Source organism: Syngnathus acus, chromosome 13 (assembly GCF_901709675.1).
Source record: "Syngnathus acus chromosome 13, fSynAcu1.2, whole genome shotgun sequence".
Lineage (NCBI taxonomy): Eukaryota > Metazoa > Chordata > Actinopteri > Syngnathiformes > Syngnathidae > Syngnathus > Syngnathus acus.
Window position 1 is genome coordinate 2,608,839 of NC_051098.1, and position 26,456 is coordinate 2,635,294.

Sequence of the window (26,456 nt, forward strand, 5' to 3'; positions counted from 1 at the left end):
CGTATTTCCTTACAAATCGATGCTATTGGCGAGTGCCCACTTCGGTTTCTTATTTATACAAATATTTATTGTTAGTCGGGAGAGATGGAAATTCCCCACAAATTGATGCTATTGGTGAGCGCCCACTTAGGTTTCTTATTTATACAAATAGTTATTGTTAGCAGGGAGAGATGGAAAAACAGGCAGGATATGGCTCTTGTAAGACCAGGGTTTCCTACCCCTATTCTCAAATTTTTGGATTGCCTCGCTCTCTTTTTGATGACTGCTGATTGTTTATTTTGTGTGCGTGTGTATTGTATTGTATTGTATTGTATTGTATTGTATTGTATTGTATTGTATTGTATTGATCACCAAAATGCCTAATTATATTTGTCAATTTAGTGTGAGGGTTTGTGTATATTGTGCATATTGCAGACACATTGGCATACAAGCAATTGAAACATTCATATCCCATAATGTGTCCTTAAAGGTATTTTGAAAAACAAAATGAAACAATAAAAACATTTGAACAGCAATTCATCTTATCTCTGTATATACATTTGTTCATAAACTATGACAACCATCAATTTTAATGTTACCACTGGCGTACATTGAAGAGGAGCTAGAGCCAATAAGCTGAATACAGCAGCCTCTGTGCTATGAAGCTTTTTAATACAGGGAGAAGTGGTGGCAATGTATACAGTAAAAAACAGTTAGTGGTGAAGTAAGAGGAGGAAGCAGTCAGCCGGTTAGATGAGGAACTACTGAGCAGCTTAGCACTTAAAAAAAGCAAAATTTGAATTGCAGAAACTATGACAATTATGTCACTAAAGTCTTAATGTTAATTCCGTTTTTAATTTATTATACATATTAATATAACCTCTCAAGGGGGATGTTAAGTTACACTCTCCTGTAGATATTCTGAGAATTGATTGAAATATGCAAAGGTATCTTATTTTCTCCTGTAAACTTTGTCTTTCAAGGGGATCTTAAAAATAAACGAAAATAAATGAGTGAACACGCACATATTGTGTGATAAAAATGCAGAATTGGTCAAATGTTAAATTGAATTGACTTCTGGAAACAATTTTAAATAAATGTTGCTAATTTGATTATATGTCACAGTGTTACAGATGTGTTTTCAAAAGCAAGGGAATAGACATTTAGATTGGTATCTTTAAAGACCTTTCAAACTCTTGTGTAAGAAAGTCAGCCTCAGTTTGTGCTGTAGGGTATTTACTGCATTACTGCATAATAAGTATCAAACCGTTACATTTGAATGATCTAAAAAACATAAGTGAGCACCCAGTGCTTAATACATTAATAGTAAAGTATTTATTATTATATACACTACATACCAATACTATGTACAGTATTATTGTTTATTGTCTGAGAGGAGGATGAGCGATGATAATGATCCCATGGTCCACCATTGGAGTGGAAATGAGAGGATATACATGAACATAATAACAGCTTTAAACAGAGGCGTATAGAAGAAAGAGAAATATTGGGATTCAAAATCCTGAACATGGTGATCAGGTACAGCAGGAGAACATGGATTAGGACATCACAAAATGAAGAGAGAAAAATTAAAAGGGAGATTTACGTAACTTCTGAAAAGTACAAACTTAACAGTCACAGCAAAGTCACTTCCTGTACATTCCTGATACATTGCAAAACAACTTCATCAATCTGCAAAATCATGTTTTGGGCAGTTAATTTCTAACCTTGTTTACAAGCTGAATTCTCACGGTATTTGTGAGTTTACAAAAACACAAGAATCCATCTTGTCCCAGGCTCGCACAACTGAATGACCGAACCAATCACAAAGCAAAAATGTATTTAGGGTCAAGATAAGTTTCTGCGCCAAAAACAAGAAGCGCTGAGCCGGGGAAAACCAATGAACCAACCACACTGGTGACACCGGTGGACGAATGCATGGATGCTGCGATTAATTCTGTTTCTGCAGAGTTACTCACACTTTCTTTTTGGAAGGTTGTGCTTCTTTAACTCCCTGATTCTGGTTTTTGATTGGTCAAAACAAAAGTTTGATAGGCTGCACAGGCTGCACAGATTGCCACATCACCCAATCAGCTTGAAGTATTGTACTCAATTGTCCCTCCTTTCCCAAGCAGATCACAGTGGATAGATACTGATAGATACTGTGAAGAACTCCGTCGAGTGATTTACGTATCAATCTGGTTCTTGTCATGTTGGTTTATTTGCTGTCGTTTCAAGCTTCCTTTTTGTGTATCACTGTGAGTGAAGTTGATTGTTGGTTGGACCCCCAATTTCTATCATACTGACTCAAGAGACTTCTAGAAGTGTCCAGGGTGGGACAGTCGGCGGTTCAGTTTCGGCAGCCTGTCCAACATACTCGCCAGCTGGGTGAAGGTCGGCCTGTCATCTATTTCAAATGACCAGCAGGCAGAAAAGATCTCCTGTTGTGGCAAAACATTGATACATGCCAACATTAATTGTTACAAATTGACAAATACGTATATATCCTCACTCAACTACGTATGACTGTGAATCACCATTAGGCACTCACCATGACAAGTTAGAGTGAGCACCACTCTAACACATTATTTGACTGTAATTATCCCTTCAACTCCAAGCCCCATCAACATGTAGAAATGCTCAATATTCCTCCACCAATTAATATAATGTCAACTTTAGGCCATCGTTGTAATGTAATAGAAATAAAATTTCTCCTGAAGTCAAGTATGGTTTGTTGTCATGGTTTCCGTTCGCATCTCTGTCCCGCATCTGTGCACTCGCCGCTCCCTGCCTGTGTCCTACTAGTAATCACTGTAATCGCTGTTACCTGCCCCTTGTTTCCAGTCTTGTATTTAAGTCCTGTATGCGTGTCACTCCCGGTCAGATTGTTCTGTTAGCCTGTTGCCAGTCCTGTTAGTCAGTCCTGTTAGTCAGTTTTGTTGTCCTCCCTGTTTGCTCTTGCCTGTTTTCCTGTTTGCCAGTTTGTTACTGCCTGTTTGCCTCCCTGTTAGTCCTGCTATGTCCTCCTGTTTGTTCCCCTCATCCTCTCCTCCACCACCCTTTTCCCTTCAATAAACCGTGGTTCAAGCTGCATTTGGTCACCCTGCTCCATCCCGCACATGACATATCTTCTTATCCGAAAAGGAGGTGCTTTAAGTGCCCACACTTGGCTGGCTACACATTACTAGAAGTTCAGTGCTCTCTGAGTTATTTATCCGTAATTGACACACATGGGCCGGCTGACTGGGCAGCGCGACACAGGCTGCTGCATCGCATACTCCTGGATGGAGCTAGATGGGCAGAGGGCGGTGGCAACAATGGAGAGGTCAGACGGCGATGAACGAAAACTGCGGGCAGGGAGCTTCTTCGGGCGATGCAGACGGGAGATCCTCCCAGCTGCCTCACAGGCTGTGGCTAGCTAATGCGATCGACGGCCGTCTATGAGCTTTTTGGCTGCGGCACGTAGGCCCATGTCTGGGAGGTAAAAAGCTGAAATCGCTCTGCTAATCTTGTTAGTTTAGCCGTCGGATGCTAATTCTGCATTGACAAGCCATAGGAGCGAGAGGGAGGTCTGTTAACCTGTCTGACTATGAGCTGTAGTAACTTTTGTGTCACTAAACGTCCAAAAATTACGACCAATCGCCACTAAAGTTCTGATGCGCATTCCACCTATTGTCCACTTCAACCTGTAAAAATAATTTTAAAAACTATCAGCACAATTGTTTAGATTTTCTGAGGTGCCTAGTACATCCTTTTCTTTGAATTAGCAGCACTTGTGACTGCATTTACGATCGTGGAGAGTGAGCTTACATATTCACTCAAATGTCCATATTTCGTATCCATTTCTACATAAACACAATATGTTAATCTGCGATGTCAAGCGAGCATGCTGGATCTCTTTGCCTCCAGCTAAGCCATGCCCCCAAAAATGACACCACATTGTTTACGAACTCTTAAAGGGGTCCATACACACAGTTAAAAAGCGAATATTACAAGGAAATCAACCTCAAAGTCTTTTAAAACAATGTAATAGCTCTACTTTATGCTATAGACTTACCATAACTTCCTTGCCCAGGTTGGCATCTGTCTGCACCCTCTTCATGCCCTCATTGCTACCCACTAACCAGATTTTGGCTTCCACGGGATGGTTGGTGATTGGCCAATCTCTAGCATGCAGCTCATACCAGATTGTACTGAAAAAAGGCAATATCAAGTTAAATCAAATAAATAAAATTAATTGCACTTCTAAACCAAAAAACATGTATGCCTAATATATAGAAATTTATATGAGAAAAGGATTGTCCTGGCCTCTTTTTTACGCCTACAACAATCGTGTGGGTCTGGTGCAACGTGCTGTGCAGTTTAACAGATGACATTTGTGCAGTAATGTTACTCTCAAGTCATTTTTTTGCTTTCAGGCTTAGAACAAACCAATAATCACCATGAACATTTGGAATATTTCAAATAATGTTAACTCTAGCTTTTTATGTAATTATTAGTTTTGAATTGACAACATTTAATACCCAAAAGCATAAACATCGGCAGCTTTCGAGAACGGCAGCTGGTCCTCAGCAACGTCTGGGCTCATCACGTGCACAATCTCTGGGGACAGGTAGTTGATCCATCCTTGGGGTATTTTCAACACACTCTTTCTTCTATTCACACAAAACATTGCAATCACAATGTAGACAATAATAGCATAAACTGAAGACATCTGTTGCATTCTTACCTTCCTTCTTCTACCACACCGGCCATCCCAAACAGACCAAAATCTGTTATAACTACTCTGTTGGAGTCATAGAAAACATTCTTGGACTTCAGATCTTTGTGAATGATGCCTTTTGCATGCAGATAGCCCATTCCCTTTGGTAGAGACAAATATGCAAATAATACATAGCAGTTTGGGACTGTCAAAAGTCGGCCTCATGTTGTAAGAAAATGGTATCTGTTTAGCTGTACATACTATACGTACTAAAAAATTCAAATGAACTCAGGCAGGACGTTGTGTTAAACAAAACATCAACAAACAAAAAAACACAACACAGTGACTTGCAAATCCATTTCAACCTATTAAAAACAGCGAATTCAACCTACATTCAACATACTGTATATTGAACCTAACACTACAAAGCAGGGCTGTAGTACTCGAGTCGGACTCCAGACTACACATTTTTGGTGACTCAGACTTGACCATCGAGAACTGCCATTAGCAAATAGGAAAGCAACCTGCAAATTCTGTAAGCACAGAATTTCAGACCCATATTGCACCACACCGAACTTTGTGTGACACTTGCAAAGGTATAACAAAAAGAGGTACCGTATTTTTTGGACTATAAACCACCACTTATTGCACACCTTCGCTCCCTCCCTCCCTACTCAAGACTGTCACAATGATGTGTCAATCAATTGTCAGACTGCCTTTGTACTGTAGTACATGCATCATCCGGCTCGTGTGGTGATTGGCCGTTGGCAGCACACGTTGGAAGGACCAATCAACGTCACATGTGTCCGTCCGTTGTCTTCCGGGTTAGAGCAACGTTGGCGTCTGAATTGTTGACTGCCGCTTCTGTCCCGGACCGTGTCCGCTACTTGTTTGTCCGCTATTTGTTTTGCGTTTCCCGTTTTAAGTGTGCCCGTCCCTTCTTTTATTTTCCCTGTTTTGTCTCCCGTCCACCGCGCATCTCCGCAGCTCCACTCGCATCTTTCTGTTCCCGCTCCCTCGGGCTCCGAGCTACGTTAGCCAGCTAGCCAAACCACCACTGGACCCTTCTGCCTCCCGGCTCTGAGGTTGCTTGCTCTGGACTTGGCCACAGCTTTGCCCCAGCTCTCTGGCCACCTGGCCGGCATCCTCGGTGGGAGACCCCGCTCGCTGCAAGCTCGCCGGCCGTGGCTTGGTTGTGTGCCGCCATGGCACACTGGGTCTTGCCGTTTTTGAGGGTACAGATCGACCAACACCGCCACCCACTGCACCAACATCACCACCCGCCTGGATTTTTCTCAGCTGCTGTCACGTCTCATCTTTTCCATGGACTATCACTTCTACTACTCCTATTTCACCAACTTCTCGCTCATTCATATACACTGCTGCTGATCTTCATCGCCTCAACAATAGCTATCGTCTCCCTGCTGCTGTTGCTTCAGCTGCCAGCAAGGCTGGGATCCTTCGCCGTCGCCGCGACATCCATAGCTCTGGACTATCTTTAAACAGACATTTCCTTGATGGCTCACCCCTCCCCTCTTTCTGGACTACCTCCGCTCCCCCTCCGCTCCTCCATCCATCTCCTTTGCACTGCTGAACTGTCGCTCCCTCTCCAACAAATCACCTGTTATTTTTGAATTACTACTGGACAATAACTTGGATCTGCACCTTCTCTGTGAAACATGGCAACAGCCCCTGGATTTTTTTGCTCTCAACCAACTACGTCCAACTACAGCTACATCACCAAACCCCGCATCTCTGGGCGAGGGGGTGGCATTGCTGTCCTCCATAAGCAGTCCCAACCCATCACTGAACTGAACCTAAAAATCCCATCTATTTCATCCTTTGAATATCTCGCTTTTTCCCTCCCCAATTCTACTACTGCTGTTCTCATCTACCGTCCCCCAAAGTCGCATCCGTCTTTTCTTTCTGAACTCTCTGAACTCCTCACCATCGTATCCTCAGTCTCCTCCCGCCTCCTACTCACCGGTGACTTCAACATCCACATCGACCAGCCAACTGCCCCACTGACGTCTGACTTCATCTCTGTTCTGGACTGCTTCCATCTTACCCAGCATATCAACTTCCCCACCCACACTAAAGGCCACACCCTGGATATAGTTTGCTCCTCCTTTCCACTCGCATCCAACCCCTGTCCTCTCGCCTTCCCACTGTTGGATCATCTCTGCATCCTCTTCTCCGCCCCTCTACCCTCGCCTCATAATCTCACAAAACGCACCCTCTCCTACCGCAACATCAAGACAGTAAACCCACTCACACTCTGCCGGCTCATATCCTCTGCCCTTCCCTCTGACCCCACCTCCTCCTACCCTGATTACCTCGCCATCATGCTCAACAACATCCTTTCTGACTCCCTTGACTCCCTAGCCCCCTTGAAAACTTCCTCTGTCTCATTCACCAACTCTGCCCCCTGGTACACCCCAGAACTCCGTTCCATGAAACAAACTGGCTGTCAACTTGAACGCCTCTACAAAAGAACCCGCCTCACTGTCCACCCTGAAGCCTTCAAACAACACATCTCCTCCTACCGTGATGCTCTTCTTGCTGCCAAATCCGCTTACTTCTCATCCCTCATTAACATCACAACCGGAACCCCAGCATCCTGTTCTCCACCGTCAACAAATTTCTTCAGCCACCAGCCACCAACCAACCCTCCTCACCTGCCCTCTGTAACTCTTTCCTTGTCAACTTTAACAACAAAATCGCCCAAATCAACAGTTCTCTGACCGCCACCATCAATAACTCCTCTTCCCTCACCTCCCCTGCTCTCCTGCCCCCCCCTTCCTGACCTCCCGCCTTTCGCCTCTCTCACTGCCTTCTCCCTTGTCAACTCCTCCACCATCCTGGACATCATCACCGCATCTAAGACAACCACCTGCTCTCTCAACCCCCTTCCAACGACCCTAACTAAGGCCTGCCTCCCTGTCCTCCTCCCTCACCTCACCACCAGGGACGAGGATGGCAAATGTGAAAAACCACTGAAAAGTAGCCGGGGGTCTGGGGGGGATCATGCCAATAGCCTAACATGTTACATGTAACATCATGTTACTTTCTAAACCCACATGCTTGTAAAAGTAAAAACGTATCTTTGTGTTTTTTTGTTTCGATGTGCTCCTTAATGTTCCTCGCGCCGCGACCTCCATAGCTGATCATATCTTGACAGAGAATACACAAAACCTTCCCCGTGACATCTACTTTACGGATATGTTCCGTCAGGCACATGGTTACGGACTGTGTTCCGAGTTGTACGATGACGCTGCTCTCGAGCCATGCCCATCTGAAGCAGTTCTTGATCCCGTTCGACTTGTCTAGTTTCCTGGCACCATCCTTGTCTTTTTTCTCCAAAACCTGCGCCATGCTGGCGAAAACATTTGCTGAGTAGGCCCTAGCTCTATCTAACTAAATAACTCATCTACAAGTGATGAAAACCCAATCGCAAATTCACATTGTGGCGGTGTAAAAACACTTAGTTCACCGCGTAAGTTTGGTTAACAAGTGGAAATGCTGCCGAAAATAAGGCAGATGTCGCATCACTGCTGCCAGTGAGTTAGGTTTACGGAGGCAAGCCGATTTCCGTACTCACAGCTTAACTAATTTTGTCTTGAGATGTGCCTAAAGATGCCGTCGGCGGGCGGGCGAATGCTTGCGAGTCGCCGAGGCTAACGTTGCCAGGCCAGCTGGCCGGCCGCTCACCCCCCCATATATAAAGAAAAAAAATTTGCTCAACGGATTTACAGGATCCACGAAAATGATACTTTAGACGGAAAAAACACGGATATCCGCGGATCCGCGGAAAATTCTCATCCCTGCACCACCCTTTTTAATCAGTCTCTATTCCTTGGCCACTTTCCCACTGTCTTTAAGCTTGCCGCCATCACCCCCATCCTCAAAAAGCCCACCCTGGACCCAGTCAACCTCTCCAACTACCGTCCCATCTCCAACCTTTCATTCCTTTCCAAAACCCTCGAACGCATTGTCTCCGCCCAACTCCACACCCATCTCCAGTCCAACAACCTCTATGAACCCTTCCAGTCCGGATTCCGCCCACTTCACAGCACCGAAACCGCTCTTGTTAAAGTCACCAATGATCTCCTCATTTCTGCAGACTCCGGTGCCCTCAATACCCTGAAACTGCTCGACCTTAGCGCAGCCTTTGATACTGTGAAACACTCCATCCTTCCTCAAAGGCTGCGCCAACTAGGTGTTGAGGGCACTGCACTTGACTGGCTCACCTCTTATCTCACCAACAGGAACCAGTTTGTCTCTCTCTCCGGCCACACATCCATCCTCTCCCCACACAGGAGGTCCCCCAAGGCTCAGTTCTTGGCCCCCTCCTATTCATCTGCTACCTCTTCCCCCTTGGTTATGTCATCCGCAAACTCAATCTGGACTTCCACTGTTACGCTGATGACACCCAGATCTACATACGCACCGCACCCACCCGAAACCCTCCACTCACCCACCTTGAAACCTGCATCTCTACAATAAAAACATGGCTGGACCCATCTCACTCACCATTGACTCCTCAACCATCACTCCCTCCCCTCTGGCACGCAACCGCAGCGTTATTTTCGACGCTACACTGTCCTTCCACCCTCATGTTAGCTCAGTTGTCAAGACCTCCTACTTCCACCTCCGCCGCATCACCAAAATCCGACACTGCCTCTCTCTCCCTGCCGCTGAATCCCTCATACATGCCTTCATCTCATCCCGGCTTGACTACTGCAACTCCCTTCTCACTGGCATCATTGCTCACTCACTCCATAGACTTCAACTAGTCCACAACTCTGCTGCACACCTCCTTACCCACACCCGGTCCTGCGAACACATCACTCCCATTCTCCACTCTCTTCACTGGCTCCCCATCAAGCAGCGTATCATCTTCAAGATACTCCTTCCTCACCTTCAAAGCCCTTCACCACCTGGCTCCCCCTTACCTATCCGACTTCCTTATCCCCTACCGCCCCACCCATCCCCTCCGATCCTCCACTACTTCACGTATGACAGTCCCAAAATCCAAACTCAAATCCTTCGGCGACAGAGCCTTCTCCTGCACAGCACCCCGCCTCTGGAACTCTCTCCCTCAATCTGTCTGCGACTCACCCTCACTCCCTATATTTAAGTCCCGTCTAGAAACTTACCTCTTTTCTCAAGCCTATGAACTCTCATACCCATAACTGGTGTCCTTTTCCTAACTTTATCCTATTGTGATCCTATTGTAGAAGCAGAAATTGCAGATGATGTAACTGACTGTGCATGTAATGTGGGCAACTGGAGACCACCTTTCACCCATATGTGACCTCACCATCCATCCACAGTTGTGCCACACAGTCAAGAAGTTGCTATTAAAATATTTTTAGGATAAGAATTCATTCAAAAAATTGATTTCCACGCTTTGAGGGAATGTTTCAGTGTTTACATCGTTGTGAATGAAATACATTGACATGCAGCACCACCTTGATTCCCCGAGTAGTCTCATCAATAGGATCATCAATTGCAAAAACATTAGTTTGTATAGGTTGAAAGGGATTTACAAATCATTATAACGTGGTTTTATTTCAGTTTTACACAGTGTCCTAATGTCATTGTAATTTTTAAAAAATGATATCCATTTTGTATTGATGCTTCTTACCTTTACAATTTCTTGTGCAATCTGTCTGGTATTATTTATATCCAACAAATGACCTCTTTCTCTTACAAAAGAGTATAAAGGCACCCCTTTACAGAAACTGCAAAGCAAAAAAATGTGTAGCATTGTCACAAAAATGTTAACATCTGTGTTTATGTATTGGAGGGGGAAAGAAAAAAAAAACATAAGCAGAAATTAGTCATCTTTGTTCTACCTGGTGACAATAGCAAGGTGGGGCGGGGCCATGCAGGCCCCCATGAACAAGATGACATTTTCATGTCTGGTTTGCCTGTAGTTCATCACCTCCTTCTTAAAAAGCTTCAGGTGCTCCTGGTTATTGCCATCGACCTCCACAAGGCGAATGGCTACCTCACCGTGCCAGCGACCCCTGAACACCTTCCCCCAACGACCCTGGAGAATTGAAAGACACTCATGTTTGGAGTTTTACACAGGTGTCTACTTGACCCTTGTCAAGACAAATAACTCAACATCGTATTTCACTATAATTGATTATTCCAATTTTTGTCCTTACTCATATGAAGGCAGGTGATATTGTTTTGATTGCCATTTTTTGGTTCATTAATAACATAGTATAATATTTGATCCTGCATAGCCTTATAAAATACAGAAAAACAAAATTTACTAAATGCTGTAATACCCATGGGCTACAGGATGTTACTGAGTTGGGCTTGTGTGTTTTATTTTAGGCTGTGTTAAGTTTTGAGTATTTCAGAATCAAAGAGGATTGGATTCAATTACAGGATCCGCCCAATCCTGTTTTATGTGGTTTTGTGGCGTCCACACAACAACAGCAAAAAACAAGTAAACCAAAAATAACCACTGCCAGTGCGCCTCTGTTACCATCCATTCTGCAGTTTACTAAAATCTTGTACACCCAACTTGCTAAAAGCCACTTATTCCCTACGCATATCTATATATATATATATATATATATATATAGATATACGTAGTTCAATATGACATGTTAATAACATGTGCAATACAATATTCTATGTGCAGAACACATTATATGTATAATATCTTGTGCAATTTCAGATATGAAGTCAGTCTACCACCTGCTGCTACTACTGGGAATACAACCTTGCGTGACCCTAGATGCAAAGCAACTTACCAAATACTCCAATCCTGCACCAGCGGACAAAGTTACATTCTCCACTGTCCTCCTTATATGTATATGCCTATTCTGTATTCTATACCAGTGGTCCCCAACCACCGGGCCGCGGACCGGTACCGGTCCGTGGGTCACTTGGTACCGGGCCGCGGAGCCGCACAGGAAAAAAAAAAAAAAAAAAAGAAAAATGTTTTTTTTTTTTTTTTTTTCATTGACGATCAATTCATTCAGATTAAGACGCTCGTCCCGGTCACGTGACATGTTTCCCCAGTCGAGCCCGCAAAGCTAGCAAAAATGAGTAAGAATTTATTTCGAAAAATATAAAAAATTTGGCGAATCTCTCCCAATTACATCTGTCAGCGCATCTGAAAAATAAGGACTCTTGACACAGGGCGCTCGTCTCGGTCACGTGACATGTCACCACAGTCAAGCCCGCGAGGCAAGCAAAAATGAGCAAGAAACAGAGAAGTTTGGAAAGCTTCTTCGGAAAGGGAAAAACGTCCAATGAGGACACTGAAGAAGAAGAGGCTACGACTTCTAAGAAAAGGAAAGCTGCATTTAAAAGAACATTTCTGGAGTCCTACTTAAAATATGGATTTATCGCCACAGGTGACTCTGACGCGCCAAGTTCACTCCGCATATGTGGCGAAAGGCTAGCTAACGAGGCAATGAAGCCTTCAAACCTGCTTCGGCACATGGAGACCAAGCATCCTGCATTTAAAGACAAACCGTAACCACTTCGGGTGTCATTGTCTCCGATTACGCCTAGATGGGAACGGCTCATTTCTGAGAAAAGAGCTCGGTGCTCCCACGAATTCAACGTTTTATTTTTATGTGGTTTATATTTGTTTTTATGCCAGTCGTATCATTTTATTTCATCCTATTTATATATATAAATATTTAAATAATAAATATATAAATATATTTATTTATATAAAGGCCGGTCCGCGAAAATATTTCTGACACGTAACCGGTCCGTGGTGCAAAAAAGGTTGGGGACCACTGTTCTATACTATCCCACTCGATGTTTCACACTCCCATTCCCTCCTACAAAACACCAACGGAGCAGCGCTCCCAATTTCGTTGTATACCTGCTACACCTACCTATATACAATGACAAAGGCATTCTATTCTATTCTATTCTATTCTATTCTATTCTATTCTATTCTATTCTATTCTGTTCATGGCCCCACGAGGGAAACGATAACTACGATGTGGCCCACAACAAAATTGACTTTCAGCATGCTCGAGCTCTTTTATCAATTAACAGTTTTTAATCAATGTACGGTTTAATAAGGCTTAAAATTCTGGGTGGTGTTCAAGTTTAAACAAAAGAAACTGTCATCCCCTTGATTCTTTATAAAATATGCTATTACTATATGTCCTGTGTATGCCATGTAATTTTTTTCATGTCTACTTGCTGCTTTTTGGTTTTATTTCAAGGAATGAGCATCTCTGTCTTCACCTTTCCTACAAGCTCTCCGAGTTGCAGTTCCTCATATGGGATGTCCCATTCCTGCAGGTAAACACTGGTCTGACTGGCTTTACGGTCGATGCCCCCCCTCCAGCGGCCAACAGTCCGACGACGACAGATAGACGAGGGGAGGTCTTCCAGCCCATCTTCATCAAAGTCCTCATTGGAGAAGCTCTTGACTTGGCAAGCAGGATGATTCTCCTCTGCTCTCTAATAAAGAACAACATACAGTATAATTAATTCATTAAGATAAAAGTGCACTGCTCAGCGAGGAAGCTCTCTGCGCCGCTGGCCGCGTTACAACTTAATTTCGGATAAATAACTACAAGGCAACACCCGGAGGCCAGCTTGTTGGAAAGATTGGGAGAACTGGACTTCCGGCAAGGAGACTGACCCTTCAGCTGAATGTGGCTGTTTCAAGCACCTCTTTTTTAGATAGGTGGCGGTGGGGATTCCCATACGTGGACTTCAGGGAAAATGTAAATCAAACGAACCTTTACAGATTTCAATTGAATATCTAACGACCCATAAACAGTTCAGCTAACATAAAGCCTCTTACAATGCATCGTGTTGGTGACTGATGAAAGGAAGTACACAGACGTGACAGAGCACATTAGTTGCAGAGAGGCTGCTCATTTCTTGCTCTTAAGTCAGCCATGGAAAGGCGTTTTATGGCCTAAATAGAGATGTCCACATGCATTTTGAGGCTGATTGATCCCCGTTATTTTGACATTGCAAGCGATATATGAACAATGACTTCCAAAACTGCAAGATTGTGATCACTTCCTTTCATGACCACGGCATGGAGGGGAATGGTGTGTGGCCATATTCCACATTAAAAGTGGGCGTTTCTGAAGACATGAGTTATTTCATTATTTCCAAAATAAATGGATAAGATCAAAAATGCTAACTTTCTTAATTTTCCTGATAAAAAAAGACTACCGTAATTTTCGGACTATAAGTCGCACCGGAGTATAAGTCGCACCAGCCATAAAATGCCCAAAAAAGTGAAAAAAAACATATATATGTATATAAGTCGCTCCTGAGTATAAGTCGCCCCCCCACCCAAACTATGAAAAAAACCGCGACTTATAGTCCGAAAATTACGGTACTTAAACTGGGCTAATTAGTGAAAAATGGACCATCATTGCTTTTGTATCCCTTGAAGCAGGGACGTGCAGTCAGAGGAGGCAAGGGAGGCCACGCCTCCCCTGCCATCATGAAAAGGGGAAAAACAAATTCAATTGTTTTTATTATAAAGTCATTTTACTTTTAATTTCAATACTTTTGTATCATTTTGAACCAAAATCGCTGATTTTTTATAGTTATTTTAAACCGAAGACGATTCGCTCGGAGGAGCCAACTTCCTGCCTAGCCTCCTCTGAGGATTGCGTAATCACACAGCTGCCTATGTCAGTGCCTCCCCAGTCATGAACCTCACTGCACGTCACTGCCTTTAAGTATACAAAATATTGTACGCTAACTGTGAACAACTTAAGCATGATTTGAAAAATGCATTTGATTTCAAGGTAAATATAAATATTTTTGCTTCTGTCATTTGTTGGTACAAGTGTCAAATGGAATGCCTGTACAAACCTGGTCTTGTTCAGCTGCTTTTACTTGCGTCTCAGTAATAGCTGTCTGTGATACTCTAAGAAAAAGAATAATTAATTTAGACAGTAATTGATGAAGCACACATTTTTCTTTGTAGCATTTTACCCAGAGTCGTTGGAGCTGTCAGACTGTTGACTATTGGAATTTTTGGAATCAGCAACATCTGCTGAGAGGGGACAACAGAAATAACATTAAAATCCCTCTTCTAGTTCTAGTTCCTAGAAATAACTCATAGCTGTGCCATGTTACTCTACTAACTCAGTTATTTATCCTAACTTCAACTGTAAACATGCATTTATTACTAAACAAAGACAGACAGGAACTAAAGATAAGACAATTAATGTGCTCCCAACCCTAACCTAGTTATTCCATTCCCATACACATTAATATTTCATTTATGGTGGACAGATGCATTAGTTCTCAAACAATAACCGATGTATGGGTTTTGTGTAATGTAAAACAACATGTAAAATAAAACTACAGTATGAGCAAGAGGAATCGTCCAAATGTTCATATCAAATTTCAGTCATGTAAAACATTAGTTTTTGGCAGTGAATGTACGAGGTAGCCACAGTAGGCTGACCTGGGAAGTGGAAGTTGTTGCCCTGGGAACCTTGTGGAGACGTGTTGAGTGGGGGTGTGGCACCCACACTGGGTGGGTTACTCTGCTGGGAACGTGCTGGAGAGGAAGGTGTGGAGGAGGTAGCTGATGATGGGTTACTACTGGAGTCCAGCTGGACAGGAGGCTCCTGTGTGAAATAGATTTACGGTACGGTACGGTAGGGTAGGGTAGGTTAGGGTCACAAATTCTAGTGCAGCAGTAGTTGTACATACCTTTTTGGTTATTGCCTTTGGTAATGTGCCAAACTGCAGTGGGAGCTTGGCTTTTTGATCAATACGATTATGGATATCAGACGGCACTGATTCTGCCCTTCGCATATTTGGCACTACAAAAAAACATTGACACTGTGAATGTATAGCAGGTTTTTTAATTGAATGATAGCCCATCATTTCCTACTGACGGTGGTCCTAGCTTGAATGTCATCCTTGCAGTGCACAAATAAAACAAAACATAATGGACTCTCGTCAAAATAATTTTGGGTTTGGTTACAGCATGCTTGCTTTCCTTTATGTTAAGGGTTTAATCCCCTACCACCAACTGTGCATCTCTTCTACTGTACAGAGGATGACTCCACAAAGGTGCATACATTCCTCATATAAATACCATGTTATAATGGTTTCAAACTAGTATGTCCCAGAGGGTGCCTGGTGTTATGAGGGAGGCTTGGGGTTATCATGAACAATTTTCATTATTAAGTTATGTTACATGCAGACTGAATGTGTGCTCATATATAGTCAAGGCAGTTCGCATGGTTAGGCGCCCTCGTGTGACCGGCAGCACTTTTGAAGTGTTCAAATTGGAAACTGCTCATTCGCCCATTTTGCCCATGTCGGTGAACCCATGTAAGTGAACTGGTGCCCGTACAAGCATGCGTATGAACAAGCAAATGCACAGCCAATTTTTTTAAATACACGCACAATGCGTGTGGTGAAATAAAAACAATATGTGACAACAGCATCATTGCGGTCCGTGGGACCGAGAAGCATACAACACAGCCAACTTCATTTCCTGAGACAAAAAAGGAAGCAAAATATTTAGCAGCCAATACAACAACCATCGGTCACCAGATTGTCTGTATACAAATATGCATACTTATTGGAAAAACTGTGTGGGCACCAGAGATGGGACCAAGTCACACATGTCTCAAGTAAGTCTCAAGTCTTAACCTTCAAGTCTCAAGTAAGTCCCAAGTCATTTTTTTCTTGGGCAAGTCAAGTCAAGTCAAGTCCTTAAATAGGTCAAGTCAAGTCCAAGTCAAGTCCTTAAATAGGTCAAGTCAAGTCACCTTATTATTGCAATTTTACCCGCAGAATCTGATCTTAGTCGTGAAAAGACAAGATATCAGTAACTTTAAGTAACCATCATTGTCCAATGTGTCTAACCCAGACATGGGCAAACTACGGCCCGCGGGCCACATCCGGCCCACGGGGCCGTTTAATCCGGCCCGCCAAACCTGAATAAATTGTATTATTAATTTTTTTTGGGTCATTTTCCCTGCAATTACTATGTTTCCCCAGTAGAAAGATCCAAGATGGCGGCGCCCCAGTTGGCTGCGGATGCCACGGCTCTCGACAACCGACGAGCATTTTCACAAAATATGTCGCCTAGGACACTACAAACAACACAAAGTTTAGTTTATCCATCCAGTAGGTTAGTATATGATCGGCAACGCCTGCTGGAGGTACGGTCATCAAGTGTTTTCGGACTCGTAGCCACAACTACCCTAGTCTGTTTACGTAGCCTCGGAGTGCTTCGGGCACTAGCCCCAGAAGCTCACGATGCAGCGGGCTCGCCGGGCAGCACACGCCGGAGGAGGAGTAAGCGTAGGCGGTGTGACCGGCGGCGGAAGCGCGGCTGTCGAGGTGGGCTAACGGCTAAGCTTAAAGCTAACCCCTACAAACCGTCGCTTCCATCCATCTTCCTCTCCAACGTCCGCTCACTGGATAATAAAATGGACCATCTACAACTGGAACTCTCTTCAAAGAGGGAGGTTAGAAACTGCTGCGCTCTCATCCTGACGGAGACATGGCTGAACTCGTCAATACCGGACAACGCCCTTAGCCTGGAGGGGCTCGCTACATTCCGCGCCGACAGAAACAGCGAACTAAGCGGTAAATCCCGAGGAGGTGGGCTGTGTGTCTACATCAACAACAACTGGTGCAAAAATGCTAGATCTGTCGCCAGCTTCTGCTCTTCGGACATCGAGCTTTTGACTGTTAACTGCAGACCCTTCTACCTGCCCAGGGAGTTTACTGTTGTTAGCATCACAGCTGTGTATGTGCCTCCTAGCGCTAACACTAAAGAGGCCATGAGTGTTCTCTATCGGACAATCGGTGAGCTGCAATCCACGCACACAGAGGGTGTTTTCATCATTGCTGGGGACTTCAACCAGGCTAACATGAAGACTATTCTCCCTCATTTTTACCAACACGTGGATTTTCCAACTCGGGGAGAGAACACTCTGGACTTGGTTTACACCAATATAAAGGATGCATTCAGAGCAGCCCCCCGCCCCCACCTCGGCTCTTCAGACCACCTATCTGTTATGCTAATCCCTGCATACAGGCCCCTGCTGATCAGAGCAAAACCCACAGTGAAGCAGGTGAGGGTGTGGTCTGAGGGGGCCATGGAGGCACTCCAGGACTGCTTTGAGTGCTCTGACTGGGACATGTTCAAATCAGCAGCAACATATGACAATCAGATCGACATTGATGAGTACGCCATGACTGTGTCAGCCTACATCAACAAATGCACCGAGGACGTCAGCACCACTAAGAACATCATCACCCGAGCTAACCAACGACCCTGGATGACTGAGGAGGTACGTCATACGCTACGAGCACGGAACTCAGCCTTCAAGTCTGGCGACAAGGAGGCACTGAGGACAGCGAGAGCCAACTTGAACCGTGCCATCAGGTTAGCGAAGCGAAGCCATAGTCGAAAAATTCAGGATTATTTCCACGACGCCAATAACACCAGGAGTATGTGGCAAGGCATACGGGCGATCACGGACTACAACTTACCCTCCCCCCCGGTGGGTGAGGTTGATGCTGACTTCCTAAATGGTCTAAATAACTTCTTTGGGCGGTTTGAGGCACTAAACAGCACTCCTGCAGTTAAAACTGTTCCCCACCAGGAAGAGGAGGCACTCTGCCTTGACTCAGCCGACGTGTGGAAGACTCTAAGAGTCAACCCACGTAAGGCCCCAGGCCCCGACAACATACCTGGGCGGGTGTTCAAGGAATGTGCAGGTCAGCTGGCTGGTGTCATCACAGACATTTTTAACATCTCGCTGGGCCAAGCCACAGTGCCAGTATGCTTCAAGGCTGCCTCCATCATTCCGGTGCCGAAGAAACCTCAAATCACCTCATTGAATGACTACAGACCTGTGGCATTGACTCCCATCATGATGAAGTGCTTCGAAAGGCTGCTCAAAGAACACATCGTCTCCAGACTCCCCCCAACATTCGACCCGTTCCAGTTTGCCTACCGGCAGAACCGCTCTACTGAGGATGCCATCTCCTCCGTTCTTCACCTGAGCCTGGCTCACCTGGAGGAGAGGAACACCCACGTGCGGTTGCTGTTCCTGGACTTCAGCTCAGCGTTTAACACCATCATTCCACAGCATCTGGTGGAAACACTGGAACACCTGGGCTTCAGCACCCCCCTTCGAAACTGGCTGCTAGACTTCCTCACCAACAGACCTCAGTCAGTCCGGGTCGGACAGAACACCTCAGATGTCATCACCCTCAGCACAGGCTCCCCTCAGGGCTGCGTCCTGAGCCCCCTGCTGTTCACCCTGATGACACACGACTGCGCCCCCAGGTTCACCACCAATCACATCGTGAAGTTTGCAGACGACACAACGGTGGTGGGCCTCATCAGGGACAACAACGACCTGGACTACAGAGAGGAGGTGGAGCAGTTGGTGGGCTGGTGCAGAGACAATAGCCTGATCCTGAATGTGGAGAAGACGAAGGAGATCATCGTCGACTTCAGGAAGAACCAGCCTCACCACGCTCCACTGATCATCAACAGCTCAGCTGTGGAGGTGGTCAGCAGCACTAAATTCCTGGGGGTCCACATCACAGACGACCTCACCTGGACTGTGAACACCACAACACTAGTCAAGAGGGCACAGAAGCGCTTGTACTTCCTGCGGAGGATGAGGAGAGCCCACCTGCCCCCACCCATCATGAGGACGTTCTACCGAAGCACCATAGAGAGCATTCTGACAAGCTGTCTCTCGGTGTGGTGTGGAGGTTGCAGCGCCTCCGATTGGAAGAACCTGAGGAGAGTGGTGAGGACAGCAGAGAGGATCATCGGGGCTCCTCTTCCCTCCATTCAGGACTTGTCATCCCAGCGCTGCGTGTCCCGAGCCCGTAATATTATCAGTGACCCATCACACCCCCACCATGGACTGTTCTCCCTGCTGCCCTCTGGGAAGAGGTTTCGCAGCATCCGCTGCAGGTCCACCAGGTTCTGCAATAGTTTTTTCCCTGCTGTCGTCAGACTGTTGAACATTCAAACGTAGCATTCCTCTGCACACTTGTAAATACTGTTTTTGTCTCCTGCACTGTTTACATACTTTATCACTGCTGCACTTTGTACTCTATACTTATCTTATTTCATATTTTTATATAGAATGTCACTTTTTAACCAGCCGCAATACCACTACATTGTTGAAAGCCGTACGCAACGTAATTTCGTTTTGTGTACACCCAGTGTTGACAAAATGACAATAAAGTTTGTCTAAGTCTAAGTCTAAGATGGGGAAGCACCCGCCCGCGCATTTACTCTCGGGAGCCGTGTCAGAAAGCTCGGTGCACACTCACAAGTGCGTGTGCGTACTCAGTAGTACGTAGTAATTTCATCTATCAGTGCCGAATTTCGAGTGTAGGCTGTGACGTCAATATTCTCGTAATTCGCGCGCTGAGTTTTCAGATAGTTTTACGCTAATGCCACCCACAAACCTTCCCCTGGAATCCTTCCATTAAAATGAGTGGCCCAAAGAAAAGAAAGGTGGACACTGAGTGCCGAATGTTAAAAAAGCGTGGACAATTTGGCTCGACCTACGTGTGTGAGAAGACGTTCAGCCACATGAACGTCAACAAAGCCCGTCACAGATCTAGGTTAACGGACCGACACCTCGGCTCTATCCTAAGAATTACCACAACAAATTTTACTCCAGACTATGATGCACGAGCAAAAAAGGGAAACCAACAATACTATTGATTTCTTTATTACTTTATTTAGATGTACTCTTTCACTGATTCTTCAAGATGATGTATTTGGTCAGAATGTTTGCCGTTGGATGTGATTTCGCCTCATTAGATAAACATATTTCATAAATCTGACCTGCAGGCGCTGAAGTGATGGAAAATGTTATTCGTCATAACAGTGTCGTATTTAATAAGAATCACTGATAGTAGTTTTTTGGTGAAATATTTTTTTAATGCTGTTAATAAATGCATTTGTTTTCAAAAAGCTTTTTTTAATATCCATGCTTTAGTATCTACTAAAAGTAAAAACCTTTTATGCAATGACCTTTACATGTCATTTATATTACTTACCACAAACACTACATTCATCTGCTCCTGGTTCGGCCCCCTGGTCAAAATTTAGAACCCAATTCGGCCCGCAAGTCAAAAAGTTTGCCCACCCCTGGTCTAACCTGTTTAAAAAATATGACAATAATTTGGATTTGCACTGTAATTACTGATATTCAGTAAAATACACCATGGAATCCAACAAAAAAGAAATTACCTCATACAATGGTTTATTGACAGCTCAATCTAAACAAATGAACGTCTGCCGACAGTGTCTGACACATTTGAGTTGCAAATATGAAAAAATTATCTGAAAAAAATCTGAAAGAAGAAATGTTTTTGTTGCATATCTCGCACTGTGCTGTCCGTCTTTTGCCGTCATAAAAGTAATTGCGATAGCCGAAGGTGATGACTCGCGGTACCGCTCCCGCTGACATGTTTGCGCATGTCTGATATAAAGGGCCGTGATTCTCCAATAAACACGTTCGGTAGGTAGAGAGGGCACGACTGATTGATTGACAGGGTAGTGATCCAATCATGACAACGCCATTCTCAGCCTGCGCTCCTACCGTGTTATCGATATAATTTTTTTAAATGTATTATTAATTTTATATTCAAACTGAAAACATAAACTAAATAACACTGAAGTAATTCAAGTCATCGTGCCTCATGTCAAGTCAAGTCCCGAGTCTTTAACTTCCAAGTCTAAGTCGAGTCTCAAGTTTTTTCATTTTTTGTCAAGTCAAGTCACAAGTCATCAAAACAGCGACTCGAGTCGACTCGAGTCCAAGTCACAGTGCCTCGAGTCCCCATCTCTGGTGGGCACTGCAAAAACGTTTGGGAAACTATCATAGAGAAACCCATTTTGAACATGCTTGTTCTTGACTTGAGTTTCTATTTTCAGTTTGTAGCATTGAAATGGTGGTATCCAAATTAAAATGTTTTTACATGGGGCCACAAACCGTGACCACTCCAGCTGATCATGATCCTTATAATGTTGAAGAACCTGCATAATTACAAGCTGTTTCATCAAATAGAGTCATGTCACAAATTCAGCTGATGTTTCAGCAGATGTTTCAGTGATGTATGGAACATGCATTTTGTAATGGCAAATTGGAAATTTAAATTAAGATCTTAATGTATTTCCCTGATCATGATCATTGCTTACATGTGAGAAATGATATCCGACAAGAGGGAGCATCTTTGGTACATTTGTTGTGACACTTTAATCTGCAGAGAGAAAAATGAAAATATGTGACATCATCATACATATGAATTGAATATTGAGTGTCTTACTTGCAGTGTTTACACTTTACACCAAAGATCATGTTCTTGCCACACACTTGGCATATCTGTGAGAGCCACGATTTTGTTGAAAACCTGAAACACCGGAAAAGGAAATGGTGACGAAAGACATTTTGGGCCCTATTTTCGTGTTTATCTTAATCGGGCATAATGGGGGCATGGAAGTAGAGTTTTCCCAGCCAATCAGCGCAGTGTCCCTCATTTGCATCAAAATCAGGGCAGTCGAAACGCTAATCCGAGTCCGCCGTGCCTGACACCGTGGAAACCAAAACTTCACCCAACTTGGGAATCGTAGCGACGGCCCTGCTCTGAACCACAGAACACCAACTGCTGAGCTAAAAGTTCGGGGCTGCCGCACCGCCTCATTTCCTTAAAACCTCAATGGAAAGTACAACCGAGGCTGGCATGATTTGCATCTGTTAAACATTTTCATATTTTATGTTTTTGCCCCGTCTGTCCCAACAAGATGCTCTTCAATGTGCACATTATTCTATTATTGATCAGCTAATAAAAGTGCAACTAATATATTAATTTACATTGAGCTTTGTGGAACTCGCTCTCCGCCCCCCCACACACAAACAATAGTGACAAGGTGCTTATAAAAACAATATAATTTTTAAGATAATGATGAGGATTATAATCCATTCAATTAATCAATTAGGATTGTTCTACGCTGATGTTGTATCCATCCATGTTCAACACTGCTTATCCTGATCAGGGTCGCGGGGGGTGCTGGATCCAATCCCAGCTGACATCGGGCAAAAGGCAGACTACACCCTAAACTGGTCGCCAGCCAGTCCCAGGGCACACATAGAGACAAACGACCAGTCACACCAAAGCACAAGCACACGCACACAAGTCAGGCGTGTTGTACTCCGACACTATCGACCACCCGGTGTTATATTCATGAATTAAATAGCATACATGATGTCATCCACCCGTGGAGCGCTGGTTTGTCTGTCTGCGCCTCGATCAAATACACTAAAATTGTGTTCGACGGCCTGCGCCTGGAAGTAGACCTGCTTTTTTTCAGTCTGGAGTTTAGTCTAGTTATTTTTTTACCAAATTAGAAGATGCGCTGTGGGTGAGGTAGAAACGCCCAGTGAGATGCAGCATGGCCCAAGACACGCTAGACTAGATTTCCGCTTGCACGAAAATGAATTTGCGCCCATTCTTGCACCGAGCGCATGAGCACCTGTCTACCAAGATAGATATTTAATATTTAGCCTTAAAATGCATGTGGACATCTCTACTTAACTAAATATAATATATATATAATAAATATTATATTATTCACCTAAACCAGGGGTGTCCAAACTATGGTCCGCAATAAATTTTATAAATAGAATACAATATGGCCCGCACTTCAACCTTTGCCTATTACACTTTTTATTTTTAACAAGCTCAAGAGGAGCTACTGTTCTTCTACTACTACTGTTGATCAAGGCAGTTGTTCCACCAAATAAAACAGAAGTACTAGACCAGGTGTCACGTTCCTGCGTCACCTGACTTCCAGCCAAGCCCCAATCAAGGAATTGCCAGCACCTGCTACAGCTCGTTAGGTCCCCTACTTAACCTCTGTGTATTCTGCCAGTGGTTGTCAGTTCGTCTACTTACCCTGCCCGTGACACCACTGCCTTTTTTGTCCCCTGAACGATCTCTGTTGCCAACTGCTTCCGTAAACTGACCGACCACGCTTTGATCGCCGCCTGCCCTGACTACTTGCTCATCCTTTGACCACGCTTCTGATCGCCGCCTGCCTCGACAACCTGCCTGCCTCTGACTACGACTACGCGCTGTGCTCTGCTGCTCAGCCACGCATGCCAGACCGCAAGTCCAGCGTTCCACTTCCCCTTTCCCCCTTTTTTCAATAAAGGATCGTGCTGCACTTGGTCGCCCTGTCTCTGTTCCGTGACACCAGGGGTGTCCAAACCACGATCAGATGAAGTACTAACGACTCAGCTGCCCTCATTTTTAGATGCAAATAATATCTGCTGACATTTCTATCTTCTGCATAGTGTAAAAGGGATTCAGGATGGTAATATAAGGCGGCACAGAGGCCGACTGGTTACCACATATACCTCACAGGTCAAATAGTGTGGGTTCAAATCTAGGCTCAAAAATTTTAATTCATTAGCCGACAAAACGAAGTTACATAAGTCTTCTCTCAATGCGTTTCGTTGCCTGGCTTTGTCCCTTATGGCAGGTAACTCACCTGTGTGTAACAGCCAAGCCAATATCTCGCTTCACTGTCTGAGGTGAACTCCTGTGCACTGCAAGGTCTGTGAAACACACCATGTGAATTACACAATAAAATGAGACATATCATACAAGAAGATGCCTGATGTCATAACTGCGGGACTCACTGTCCAGGGATGTGGGAGCGGCAGTCATCGTGTATGGGGCTGAGGCAGGGACAGGGCCGTGTGTGGGGGCAGACAGCGGGGATGAATGTAGATTTAAATCATCGAGACTCTTTCCATTGAGGTGGATAGAAGCCAGCGCCTTCTTCCTATTGACCCTTCAAAGACACAGTGAAGCTGTCAATGGAGCTCACAAACAAAAATTCTGGGCATGCGATTATAACAGAATATTCCAGCTAACAAGCATGGGCCCCGCAGAAGCCAAACAAGTGTAGCTTTGGCCAATCAAGGTTGAAGGGTTGGAGAGCATGATCAAACGATAAAGTAGGATTTTGGAGACGTTAAAAATATATCTCCTTAAGCTCCTTCAATTTACGGCTTGAGCAGACTTGAGTTCAATTGACCGCAAGTAAGCATACATCCAGTAAGTCTGCCACGTCATCCGATGTCCCCATCTCATATACAGCCAGTACATCTAATATTTGAGAACGAAACATTCACATCCTCCTCACAGTTCGAAGGTCCAGTGTTTGATACTGGCTCCGGCCTGCATGTGTGGAGTTTGGGTGTTCTACCCGTGCCTGTGTGGATTTTCACCAGTTACTCCAGTTTCTTCTACATTCTAAAAACATGGATGTTAGGCCGATTGACCACTCCGAATTGTTCGTAGGTGTGATTGCGAGTGTGAATGGTTGGCGTGGCTCAGTGGGAGTGTGCTCGTCTCCCAACTCTAAGGTCGTTGGTTCTATCCTCAACTCTGGTGACCATCTCAAAGTGTCCTTGAGCAAGACACTGAACCCTAATTGGATACTGTGGTGGGGCTGGCAGTATGGCAGCAGCCTCCTGTAGGTGTATGAATTTATGGGTATGTGAATGCAAGGCATTGCGCACCATACAATGTAGATGAAGCTCTAGTACAGGGGTGGCCAACCAGTCAGAGACTAAGAGCCACATTTTTTACTGTGTCATCGCAAAGAGCCACATCATAAACATGAACACCCCCCCCACACACACACAAACACACACACTCACACACACACCCCTCTGCTCAGCCAAATTTATTGTGTGACATTATTACCGTTTTTTTCCGTGTATAATGCGCCCCCATGTATAATACGCACCCTAAAAATGGCATGTTGATGCTGGAAAAAAGCCTGTACCCATGTATAATACGCACCCAATTTTTTTTTTTTTTTTTTTTTTTTTTTTTTTTTTTTAAGTCCCAATGATCGTCACACACGCAGGGAGGCAATGGGTCCCATTTTTATAGTCTTTGGTATGGTCTTAACTAGGCTGGATGTATTTTTTTTTGTTGGCGTTGATTTCTCCGACTGCCCATAAAGGCACCACCGCGATCAGATGAAAAGAGAGGAAAGTGACGTGCGGACATGTGAAAAAGGCGGCTCTGTATGGGAGAGACGTTGAAGAGGAATAAAAACACCCTTGGAAACCAAAACTTGCCCCTCGTCGTGACTCGGAGCCGCAACAAATGTTTCGGATTTGTCTAGGGTACATTGTGACAGCAAACGAGCAGGTGATCGAGCAAGCGTCTGATACGAGAGCATTGCGTTCGTATGGAGCGTGTTTGAAGTGAACAGCAGAGACGAAAGGAACAAGGCAAAGTGTTGTGAAATAAAATATTACCTGTAATACGCATTTTGTTATTTGCTGATTGTATTAAACTATCACATTCATTGTCAGTCAAGAAGAGAAGAGGACTATTATCCCTTCTTTGACGAAATGACCAGAGCACAGTACAAACACACTATTGTCGGTCAGTCCTGTTGTTGGTTTTGTTGTACCATGATTTTCTTAAAAAAAAAAAAAAAAAAAAAAAAAAAAAATTTTTAAAAATAAAAATAAAAAAAAATTTGTACCCATGTATAATGCGCACCCCAGATTTTAGGACAATAAATTAGTTAAATTTTGCGCATTATACACGGAAAAAAACGGTATGTCACGCACCAACATGATAATGACAAATTGACTCCTATAGTACTAAAACCACAGACCAAAGACCACATTTTCAACAATGAACATTGTGTGCATTGTCTCACACAGACAAACTC

The 26,456-nt window shown here is 44.3% G+C and overlaps 1 protein-coding gene across 4 annotated transcripts in view; it reads right to left on the bottom strand.

Moving 5' to 3' along the window:
• Positions 1-243: 243 nt before the first annotated feature.
• The window catches only part of LOC119132857 (kinase suppressor of Ras 1-like), a 78,195-nt gene continuing 51,982 nt past the window's right edge, over positions 244-26,456 (bottom strand). For 2 of the 4 annotated variants that reach the window (XM_037268413.1, XM_037268416.1), the window contains exons 4-18: positions 24,391-24,545; positions 24,240-24,306; positions 22,016-22,099; positions 21,888-21,949; positions 15,383-15,495; positions 15,132-15,297; positions 14,654-14,714; positions 14,531-14,585; positions 12,926-13,144; positions 10,543-10,739; positions 10,332-10,428; positions 4,709-4,842; positions 4,503-4,634; positions 4,037-4,172; positions 244-2,420 (exon numbers count right to left, since the gene is read on the bottom strand). In XM_037268413.1, the coding sequence (XP_037124308.1) occupies positions 2,298-2,420; positions 4,037-4,172; positions 4,503-4,634; positions 4,709-4,842; positions 10,332-10,428; positions 10,543-10,739; positions 12,926-13,144; positions 14,531-14,585; positions 14,654-14,714; positions 15,132-15,297; positions 15,383-15,495; positions 21,888-21,949; positions 22,016-22,099; positions 24,240-24,306; positions 24,391-24,545 (1,801 nt within the window). In that variant the 3' untranslated portion in view covers positions 244-2,297. The remainder of the gene's footprint in view (positions 2,421-4,036; positions 4,173-4,502; positions 4,635-4,708; positions 4,843-10,331; positions 10,429-10,542; positions 10,740-12,925; positions 13,145-14,530; positions 14,586-14,653; positions 14,715-15,131; positions 15,298-15,382; positions 15,496-21,887; positions 21,950-22,015; positions 22,100-24,239; positions 24,307-24,390; positions 24,546-26,456) is intronic. The other 2 variants (XM_037268415.1, XM_037268414.1) reach the window with 2 other exon arrangements.